Raw genomic sequence first — 10,933 nt, 5'->3', positions numbered from 1 at the left:
TTTGCGAAGCAACCTAAGGAGATTATGTCGCTTCGCAATAGATGGAGATTACGAGCAACACCGCACTGATCAAGTACTTAATAATTCGCGCATTATTGGTACCAACGAAAATAACAGTATAAAATTCTCGTAATTAGAAAAATTTTTTAAATAGAAAACAGTATTTTCATTATTTTTGAACCATTGTTGCAATATTGCTATCGAAAGTTTGCAATTTTATATCCCTGCAATGTCTCTGCAAGATTGCAACGTTTCTGCAATGTAACTGCAACCATCTGTGCTGTCCCACACAGCACAGAAAGATTGCAGGAAGATTGCGGAAATGTTACATTGCAAGATTGCAATATTGCAGCAACGTTGCGCAACATTGCCGCAACGTTTCTGGAGGATTGCGGCAACGTTGAAATGTCCTCAGAGAGATTGCAGTGCAATGTTCTTGGAATAATTTGTTGTTGTACATAAGCAGAGAATTTACTAATTACATATACATCCGGACCTTTTTCAAGGCATAGCAAGCTTTTGCGAAGCAACCTAAGGAGATTATGTCGCTTCGCAATAGATGGAGATTGCGAGCAACACCGCACTGATCAAGTACTTAATAATTCGCGCATTATTGGTACCAACGAAAATAACAGTATAAAATTCTCGTAATTAGAAAAATTTTTAAAATAGAAAACAGTATTTTCATTATTTTTGAAACATTGCTGCAATATTGCTATCGGAAGTTTGCAATTTTATATCCCTGCAATGTCTCCGCAAGATTGCAATGTTTTTACAATGTAACTGCGACCATCTGTGCTGTATGGGTACGAACGTTCTTTTCGTCACCTAATGTATCATGCTGTTAAGTAACAACCGGTCCATGGTTTATTCAGGCCCGTGGTAAAAAGCGACAAGTTGGTTGGTTCCCAGCGACTTACGTTAAACCCTTAACCAGCAGCAGTAACAGAAGTACACCCGTTTCCCATGGCTATCAAGACTCGCCAACGGATCCGAATATCGGTAAGTAAATTGTGCAGTTATCATTTTGCAATTTGTTTCAAACACCCGCGTACGTTTATATTAAACTCCAATGCTCAGGACGGTCTACCCGGGCCACAATGAATCCATAGCATAAGCGTTTCCTCTCACTTCTAGAACGCGTCATGGCTCTGTATCCTTACCAAGCACAAAACGAGGACGAGTTGAGCTTCGAGAAGGGTGACGTTATATCAGTACTCGCTAAGGAGGAGGCGTCGTGGTGGAGAGGCGAGTTGAACGGCGTGTCCGGCGTCTTTCCGAGCAATTACGTATCACCTCTGTGTAAGTATTCCTTTCGTACGTGATTGCCGTAATTGAATCCCAGGACACCACTTTATGCCTCTTAACATCGCAAGTACAATGTGAACGGAGAAAATGATGTAGCGCTAACTCGTATTAAAATTTCTACACTGACCGCACGCGTATGAGCATCAAAGAGAGTGGATTGAACCGACTAATAGGTGATAGAGAATAAAGATGTAGAGAGAGATATATATATACACAACTTCTGGCTACAGATAGGCGGACGATCGTCAGGTGTAACGAGCTCCAATTGAAACGACTATTTATTTATTTATTGTATCCTTTATCATTGCTGTCACTTTCATTATCGGCACTATCGTCATTGCTACTTCCGTCATTATCAACATCACCATTATTATCATCGTTGTCATCACGGTTATTATTATTATCGTTGTTATTATATTATTTTGTTCTGTTAGGCGCCCCACCTTCACTTACTCTGCACTCGGTTAACGACGCCGAATAAGTGAAGATGGAGCGCGTTATTGCAATTATCAAGTATACTTAATGTTAGCATTGTATTATAAGTTAATAGCTTGTAAGAGAGTAAAGCTGAAAGTATGTAGCGTATATTCCCTACATTTTCTTGTAGACTAATATATATATATTGTTGTAAGTGGAGCGTTAGCAGAGAAAGAGAAAACTGCATAAATTCTTTATAAGCTCAATGTAGATTAATACATTTCGAAGAATATATTTTCACCATCAGTTATAAACCTTGTCTGAATCAATGATATTATTGGAAAGCTCTGTTTTTGTTTTTAACGTAAGTGTTTGTGTAAAGACGATGCGTCTGGTTGTCCTCAAGGCCCGCTTGCACTTTGTGATAACTGGCATTATTCTCGTTCTTCTAATGCATATGCGTTGTGTACGGCACTGGTTACTGGTATATCACAAGCATAAAGAGAGAGAGAGATCGCTCACACACGTATCGCCTGTGGTTTACATTACAAGTAGAAATAGAAACGGATGCGACAAATCAGATATCATTCTCAGTGCGTTCAGCAGAAGCTGCTTCGCAGCTGTTGTAAAAATGTTGAGTCCGTCGGTCGTGTGCTCTTAATTTTGGCTAAATCTAAAAGTATACTCCAGATTCGCGAATTTTACAGCAGTTGCCAAACAGTTCTTTTTTTCTACTGAGTGCGGTCAACTTACAGAACAGCTTGCGTTTCTGCCTTGCATGTCTGCCCATTCGTTCGTCCGTCCGTCTCTCCGTCAGAGGTAGCCGTTTCCTTGAAATCAACGATTAAACAATTAACAGTTCTGATTGATATAACCTGCGATTCTATTATTTGTACATAACAGTATGTAGATTGTATTTAATCCATATGGACGTGTTCTCTAAAGATTCCACAGTGTTTGAACACTGTTATATTTTCTCAACTGGAATAAAATTGACAAGAACGTTTTCCGAACAGAACTCGCGCTCGATCAGTATTTCAAGTTTGTTGTTTTATGTGCGTTTAATTGCGAACATTTTAAATTCGGAAAGGCTTAGGGATTTTATTTAGCAAAACACTTGATAATTTTATGCCTCTACAATTCTTGAATGGTAATTTTAACAAATTCAAAATTAATAGAGACGTTTCGAAGAGAACAGCTGCCTCAATTTTGTTCTATTCTTAGTCTATAATACGTGCATTTCGTAATCTCCTTTTTATTAATTATTATCTTTCGCTTTTGCTTAACACGCAGCATAAAGGGTAGCCGAGCAGCAGAACAGCATTGCTGGTTAAAAATTAAAGCACCTGAAGTGTAATAAGAACAATAGCAGCTCCTACATTCGGCACGGCGTGCTACGACGACAGAAGTCTCATCGTTGGAGACACTGTGCATGAAAAAAGAAAGAAAAGCAAAAAGTGAGAGCAAAGAAAGGGAAATAGGGATGGAGAAGGAAAGGAGTACGTGTGTATGTGTGTGCGTGCGTGCGTGTATGTGTATGCGTGTGCGAGAGAGAGAGAGAGAAAGAGGAAAATCGAAAAAGAAAAACTAATACGAGACGGGCAGGGAGAAAGACTCAGGGCTGGCTCTTCGTCTCTATAAATATAGCCTCTACTTATACATATTATACAAGCCTTTCCCTCTGGTGCGGGGTTGCACTCATTCTTTCATTAATGTTATCATTCGGATTGTTAACACGAGTCACGTCTTAGCCTCTTTAACCGTTTTGCATCCTCAAACCCCGGAGTCTCCGAATTCTATGTTCGTTGCGTAAGAACAACGCGCGCATGTACCAAGTCCAATCGTTTCATTAGTATTACGACCACCCGATATATCTGCACCAACACCAAAGGTCTACCTCAGTTCTCTATCTATGCTGGCGTACAATTAAGAAACGATAATATTAAATTCCTAGCTTATCCACGTTAGAGATATTTAACATTACGTCACGATACGAATACTATTGTTACTTAATGTTTAAGTGGTCCGTTAAGTTCACGTTGGATTCGTGCTGCGTCCCGTGACGATGTCCACGTGCGGATTAACGTATTCGGCACGGTATTTTACGTTTAAGGGTTTTCTTGTAAGGAAATTGATCTACAAAAGTATGTCAGATTGTAAGTAAAAAAAAGAGTTTTTCGAAAAAAAAGAAGGAAGAAGCAAGCGTTTTCAAAACCGCTTCCTTGACTTATCTTGCCTCGGAACATTTTGGTGGTCGATCAAAATTTAGAGCATTTTTTTTTTCGATCGTCCCTTAGGAGTTAAGGTTCACGTGTGTTTCTGTTATGTTCCCCGTCTCTGTAGTGTAATGCCTGCGTTGATCACAGTTGCGTGAAATAGAAAAGTGGTCACTAGAGGAGCAACGGCGCGTTACGTTCCGTCTTTTAGCCAACGTATTGTGTGGTGCGTATCGCGGACCGTTGGAAATCGCAGTTGTCTCACGCTGAGGCCTAGAGGATGTGTGACGATCTCACGATCGAGCAGCCGGGGGTAATCAGCTGTCACGATCGGAAGCGATACAAGGGGAGAAGGAGCCCAGAAGTGTTCTAGAAATGTATGCAATTTTATTCGACGGCGCGCGGCGGCTTGTTACATCCGGCGAGAGTAATTGGCGAATTTGCGCAAAAGTTGTTCCGTTTGTTCGCGTGGAAATTTCGTGGAGAGAGAAGCGAGGTGAAACCAAAGCGTACGACTTAATTTATCAATCTGATTGTTCGATTTTTAGTTTTTTAGCTCTTATCCCGCACGAGTATTTTATTGCTGTAAATAAGAAAACAAAAATCCGACTAAGAGTAATGTGCTCCTTCTTCACAGCCTTTTACGATAGAGCCTAAATAAATTAGCACCCGTACGTGAACAATAATTGCCAAGGATCACTAACGATGAGCTATGAGTAAACGATAGTGTTGACCACGTGATTCAGTGAGTAACGTTATTGTAAATCAGTTTTTCCATCAAGTCGCATTCTTATGTGTGTGTTGATCGACTGACTGCTAATCTCCTGGATCGTAATCGACAGTCAGCGTCTTATTCGTGTAATGTATTGTACTATTATCCTGTTAACATACAGCGCTTCGTTACAAAGAATTTATTATATTAAAGGATCTATTCAAATGTTTATTGTTTCCGAGAGAAAAAAAATAAGGTCCTCGAGCGAAAGAGAGAGAGAGAGAAAGAGCCGCAGTAGAGCCTACATTTTGCACCGAGTTCGGCGTACACGCAATTATGCAGCTTTGATACAACATTGATGAGTTGACGTTCGACGAACGTTTTTACGAATGTTCGCAAAAATATGGTCGGTCCGGCTTCCTTAGAGAACCCTCGAAGCTCCCAACCGCGAGGTCATTTTAGAGGAACGAGAGGATGGCGCGTAGCTGATTCAGGCGAGGAATCAAGCGCACAGCGTATCTATTCATTGCTATTGCGAGAAACTTGTACGCGTTGAATTTGTAATCCTCGACGAGGGAAGCGAGTAAATACGTTATGTCACAGTGGCAATAATTGTGTGCTTAGCAATTAGGTATTCCAGACAAACCAGTCCAGCATAACGTTATTCAGTTGGTGACGGCGGGATGTCTAAAGCAAGTTGTGCAACTGGTTACCCTTAGTCGATGTAGCCGTGTAGTGCGTTATATTCCTAAGATTGTTACTATTTGTAAGTTGTTTGTTTATTCTAATATCGAATCTCAAGTCTCAAGTCTCACAATAGGATACGGTGTAATCTGGCGCGTAGTGGAGAATGTTGTAAGAGAGCATGGACAATTTCTGTGTGACTATACGAGTCCTGTTCACACTTTATATACATATATAAATATATATAGAAGTATTATATTGTGTTTCCACACATGTACGCCGATGTTCTTATACATATGTAAACATATCCACATGTGCATACACGGATACGTTCGCATCTCACCGCTGATCGAAAATAAAATATCTGTCTGTTGTAAAATTATTCTTGAGAATCGTGTGTCACTCGTTATTGCTCGTAACGGCGTTCTTTTGTCGGTACTGTCTTGACATATATTTTCTCTCTTTTTTTCGCAACGTACTTTCAGCGCGATAGGAAATACTTTTGTCGGAGCATTTACCTTTTGTTAAATTGAGCTCGAGCAATCGCGGAGTCTAATAATGTAATAATTTAAAACCATTAATTGTAATTACTAGAATTGTGTCATATGTAACGCATAGCGGAGTTTAACGTATTGACTTAGGGTGTATTTAAATTATAAAATTATTAGGCTCCACAGTTTGTTACTTAAGCTTAATTTGCAATCTCGAGAATCTCTAGATTTTTTATTTACCTTATAATTACATTGATTATTTCCGAGAATAATCGCCGTTCCCGCTTTAGATAAAAATTCAATCTACCGAACTAAATAGTACAAGTTAAGAGGAATAGATTTAAAGACGATTTTACGCGGAAGAAACATCTTTTTTGTATATATTTTATGTGTAGCGAGTGAATTGTCGATCGACACAGTGATGTGTCACGATCCCATGGAGAGAAAACGCCAGGAACACATCAAAGAGCTGATCGTGACCGAGCAAGCTTACATAGAAGATATGAGACTGGTGCACGAGGTATTTCTTTCCCTTTCTGGATTCTAATCTAGGATATCGTGGCGTGCAACAGTTCTCCCTCCTTTCATCTGAGGATCCTTTACGTCAATTTGGAGTACTCTCGCGTCGAGAGGTAGCGTCTGAATGCTTGAATCTTGAAAAGCCATCAGTGCAAATAAATGAAAATCAGATATGCCAGTCGTATAACGAAGGTTTCGTTATACGATTGACAATTCTTAATTAGAATTTTAAACAAGATTTTAATTTAAATCTTAATACCACGCGTATAGCCGAGGGATGAGAAATGACTGGAGAGAACGCGCAACTCCAAATTGATCAGGGAAGATCAATGAGGATAAAGGGGAAACTCGGGAGATTCACGGTATATTATAGCACATGCATTTATGTACGCATATTTTAGGTGTTCGAGAAACCGCTGATCGAAAGCTTAGTCCTAAGTGTCGATGAGATAGAGAGGATCTTTATCAATTGGAGAGATATTATCGCGTGTAACGATAACTTCTTGAGGTAACCGGAATTTATTGATGCATTATAGCGGGGTGTATACTTTCCATCGATGCCACTAAGGAAACACGAATGAATTTGTGTTCGCAGAACTCTGAGGATACGAAGGGACAACAGCTACAACGAAGTAGTGCGAATGATCGGCGATATATTGTGCGAAAATGTAAGTGCGATTTCAAATGTGGGGCATGGGAGCGGCCTTCGCTATTGAGATCTGTCTGTACGATGTATGTGTTTCGCGCAGATACCCAGGATGTCGGCTTACATAAGATTTTGCAGCTGCCAAATATCCGCCGCGACGTATCTGCAGCATTTGACAGAGACCTCGCCGGAATTCGTTCAGGTCGCGCATGCATGTCAGCAAGACCCGAGGACAAAGGGGATGCCGCTGAGCTCGTTTTTAATTAAGCCGATGCAAAGGATAACGAAATACCCGCTCATCATCAACAAGGTATCTTATTTTGCCTGTAAATACTCCGATGAAGATATTTCGCTGGAGCTACATTGAAATCAATGAAAAGTGAAGTAAAAGTTACTGAAGAATTTCCGAATGTACATATATACTTGTCTCAAAATTAATTATGATTTTCCTTTCATATAAGGAAGCAATAAAATTATGCAATTTACAGAGTTCACTAAAAACTTACTTTTTAATGAAGAAATTTTTTTATGATTCTTCGCTGGATTTTTACTGAAATATCAGCTGCGACTAAACTGCCGCTGCAAATGCTTCGAGGTGTTCTTCTTGTTCTTTCTTTCAATAAAGCTAAAAGGAGAAGAGAAACGCTTCGAATTTGTAGCGGCAGCTTGACTGCAGCCATTGATAACGAACGGTGTCCGTTGAGAGAAATTTCCGAATAGATAAAAAATTTCATAATATTTTTAGTAGACTGTTTCCACTGGAATAATATTGTGGCCACGTCGCAATATACGTAATATGGTAATTGTAGATCTTGGAATACACGCCGGTCGATCATCCCGACAGGCAGTATCTGCAGGAAGCATTGGCCAAGTCCGAGGAATTTTGCACTCAGGTAAAAATAGCGTCGGTATATGTCAAGAACAAATAGTAAAGTAACATACGACGCAGTGAGAATAGAACAATTCACGGGTTTGTGTTATTTAATATTGTACGCAGGTAAACGAAGGCGTCAGGGAAAAAGAAAACAGCGACAGACTGGAGTGGCTGCAAACTCACGTTACATGCGACGGCCTTGAGGAGCAGCTTGTCTTCAACTCCTTGACGAATTCCTTGGGGCCGCGAAAACTGTTACACTTCGGTATACTTCATAAGGTAACGTGTATCTATTCAGGAACGCTGGAAACGCTTTGTGCCGCATGACTCTACCGTCGTTTTGTTCTACAGTCAAAAAGTGGGAAAGAGCTCGTCGGCTTCCTCACAAATGACTTCCTGCTGTTCGTTCAGCCGTTGAAATTCTCCTTGAATTGTCAACAATTTTCGTTCGAGCGTAACGAGCATCAGAAATTTAAGATGTACAGAAAAGTACGTGTTTGAACTTCAGAGAGGTATATTTCCAAGTTTCTCATGCAATTGAAGTGCCGTTATCGAAGAGCTGACTTTTCTTTCGTAGCCGATATTCCTCAACGAATTGTCTTTGTTCGGAGAAAGCGACGGAAACAGCAGCCTAAGCGGGAGCGACGCGGCGGACAATTCGTCGAAAACTCTAAGACTGAAAGACCAAAAGAAGCCAATAATATTAATAGCACCGTCCACGAACGAATGTTCCTTGTGGTCGAAACGTATTGTGGAGGCGCGTAGAAAGTTTTTGGAAAACGAGAAGAATTGCTTACAAAGGCAGCGGTCAAGTGAGTGACTATTGCGATAATTAATCAATCATTGAGCCTATCGAACATCGTGTATATTCGTACTGGTGCAAATTGCTTCCAATGTGATCAGAAAGCGTAATGCTTATATGTTATATGAACATCGACGTCGAGCTTATAAATTTGCGTAGATAATTGAGCCGTTCCATAAATTCAATAATAATTCACGGTTTGTGTGGGTGAACAGAACAGGCGCAATTTGGGGCGTGCGGCAGAATTCTCGTCACTGTGCTCGAAGGTTTCAACTTGAAAGCTCCATCCGGTAAGGATCCAACGGTTCAGGTTGCTTGCTCATATCTTGCCAGTGTAGCTTGACACGCTTTTTAATGCTTTCTTGTGTTCGATGCTCTTGCAATGCCCCAAGGGTTGTGTCAAAGTGGTGTGTACAGATAATTGTCTCTATCGGGCCAGGAGCATACATTGATGATTATATCAAGCGAGAAAATATTTGGATCAATTCCAGTTACAATTGCATGCAACGCTTTACTAACAGAAATCTGCCATGATGTTGTAGTTCGCAGGAGACCACAAGGTAGGCTGGTGCTGGTGGTGGTGGAGGCTGAAGATCTTGCCATTGGCAGGAAAGGTAGAGTATCGAGGTCCTGTATTTAAAACTAATTCTCTGAATAGCTGTACTCGTACTTCGGACGGTATGCTGACTCGAGGATCGATTTTTATTGCGTTCGCTGATTTCGACGACTTTCGCCCGCTTCCACTGCGGTTTCTTCTCTATTTCGTTTATTTTTCACGCTTGTTATATACGTATCTCGGACGCGAGGGAAAAGACGGTAATGTTCTTCACGCAGTATAATATTCAAAAGTAAATGCTTTGACGAATGAAATTGCAAAACGGCGTAAGTGCACGGCAAAAAGTTATTTCTAAAGGGGCATTGACTGTGAGAAACAATTATTAAGAGATTCCAATTTAAAAGGAGGATTAGGCTATTAAAAATCCGTGGACGAGGGTAAGTATATGTGTGGGAGAGTCCGAGGACTATGCAATTGCTGCACAAGGGCAAGGATACTAACTTGGAGGGGGGAAAGAAATCTTTTTGCACGTTAGAATTTGTTGTTCGCGAAGATAGACCACTCGTGTGCACATACGAACGTTTTTTTCTCTTCTAGGAAAGTGTAATGCATTCTGCAAAGTATCTATGGGCTCTCAAGAAGAAAGAACGGGAGTCGTATACGGGAGTGATTGCCCTTTGTGGGACGCTTCAATGCAATTTCAAGTGAAAGATCTGCTCGAAGATACCCTTTGCATCACCGTGTTAGATAAGGGATATTATAGTCCTGATGGTGAGTCTTTAATAGTACGGTCTTTGTTGTGGGAATTGAATAATTTTATGAATACACGAGATTAATGATTGATTCTTTAAATCGCCAGCTTTTCCAATGTACGTGATATTGAATATTGTTGTTGCAGAGTTCCTTGGTCGTGCTGAGATCAGAGTGGCCGAGATAATGAGAGACAGCAGAAATTCTTGCGGGCCGATCCAGAAGAGGATCAACTTGCATGAGGTCGAGAGCGGCGATGTTGTTCTCAAGCTTGACCTACGACTGTTTGGGTAAGACGCATCGAGAGCTTCCAATCTAAAAGTATGCATTTAAATAAGACTTTATATAAGATTTGTATAATTAAAGGCGTAATAGAGACGATCGTGAGAGAGAAAAATTGCCAAAAATTAATTTCTCCTATCTCCTTTCCTCTTGCATAGTTCTGAATGATTTTTAGACAATCTAGTCTCGCGTGCTCGCATGAGATTTTTTACATAAAATAGATAACGTGAATATACAGGGTGGTCCATTTAAGTGTGGACATGGAAATATCTCGAAAACTATGCGTCGGATTAAAAAAATGGTTGGAGTAAAAGTCATTTGTCTCGAAGGGGCCTATCCATTGGAACCAAAATTGACCCCCTATCCCCACCCCCTGAGGGGGGGAGTAATTTTGAAATCTTCAACGGAAACCCCCATTGTTTATTATACCATTTTATTCTACTAATTACACCGGTTGATTTGTCTCATTATTCTATTTAAAAAAGTATTAAGGTAAGATGATAAAAAAATTAATACTTTACAAGATATTTTGTAATTTATGTCAAAATATTGGAACTTTCAAACCTTAATAACTCAAAAAGTTCTTAATAAAAAAATACTTTATTATAGCGTTTTGGAAAGCTCTCGAGGTCAGCTACAAGAATATGTAATAAAAAATAGGGGGTGCCATTTAAAA

At 40.1% G+C, this 10,933-nt stretch overlaps 1 protein-coding gene across 2 annotated transcripts in view; it reads left to right on the top strand.

The window, feature by feature from the left end:
- Nucleotides 1-10,356, top strand: part of LOC105558167 (intersectin-1) — a 17,843-nt gene extending 7,487 nt beyond the window's left edge. For both annotated transcript variants that reach the window (XM_012005722.1, XM_012005721.1), the window contains 14 exons: nt 876-1,002; nt 1,138-1,302; nt 6,224-6,348; nt 6,749-6,855; nt 6,943-7,015; nt 7,097-7,303; nt 7,803-7,886; nt 7,991-8,146; nt 8,219-8,356; nt 8,445-8,679; nt 8,885-8,959; nt 9,212-9,283; nt 9,823-9,996; nt 10,124-10,356. In XM_012005722.1, coding sequence (XP_011861112.1) covers nt 876-1,002; nt 1,138-1,302; nt 6,224-6,348; nt 6,749-6,855; nt 6,943-7,015; nt 7,097-7,303; nt 7,803-7,886; nt 7,991-8,146; nt 8,219-8,356; nt 8,445-8,679; nt 8,885-8,959; nt 9,212-9,283; nt 9,823-9,996; nt 10,124-10,269 — 1,884 coding nt within the window. In that variant the 3' untranslated portion in view covers nt 10,270-10,356. The remainder of the gene's footprint in view (nt 1-875; nt 1,003-1,137; nt 1,303-6,223; nt 6,349-6,748; nt 6,856-6,942; nt 7,016-7,096; nt 7,304-7,802; nt 7,887-7,990; nt 8,147-8,218; nt 8,357-8,444; nt 8,680-8,884; nt 8,960-9,211; nt 9,284-9,822; nt 9,997-10,123) is intronic.
- Nucleotides 10,357-10,933: the final 577 nt, after the last annotated feature.

The sequence above is a fragment of the Vollenhovia emeryi genome, unplaced genomic scaffold (genome assembly GCF_000949405.1).
Source record: "Vollenhovia emeryi isolate VEMERY1.0 unplaced genomic scaffold, V.emery_V1.0 DF939372.1, whole genome shotgun sequence".
In the NCBI taxonomy this organism is placed as follows: Eukaryota; Metazoa; Arthropoda; class Insecta; order Hymenoptera; family Formicidae; genus Vollenhovia; species Vollenhovia emeryi.
This window is presented reverse-complemented; position numbering and strand designations above follow the sequence as displayed.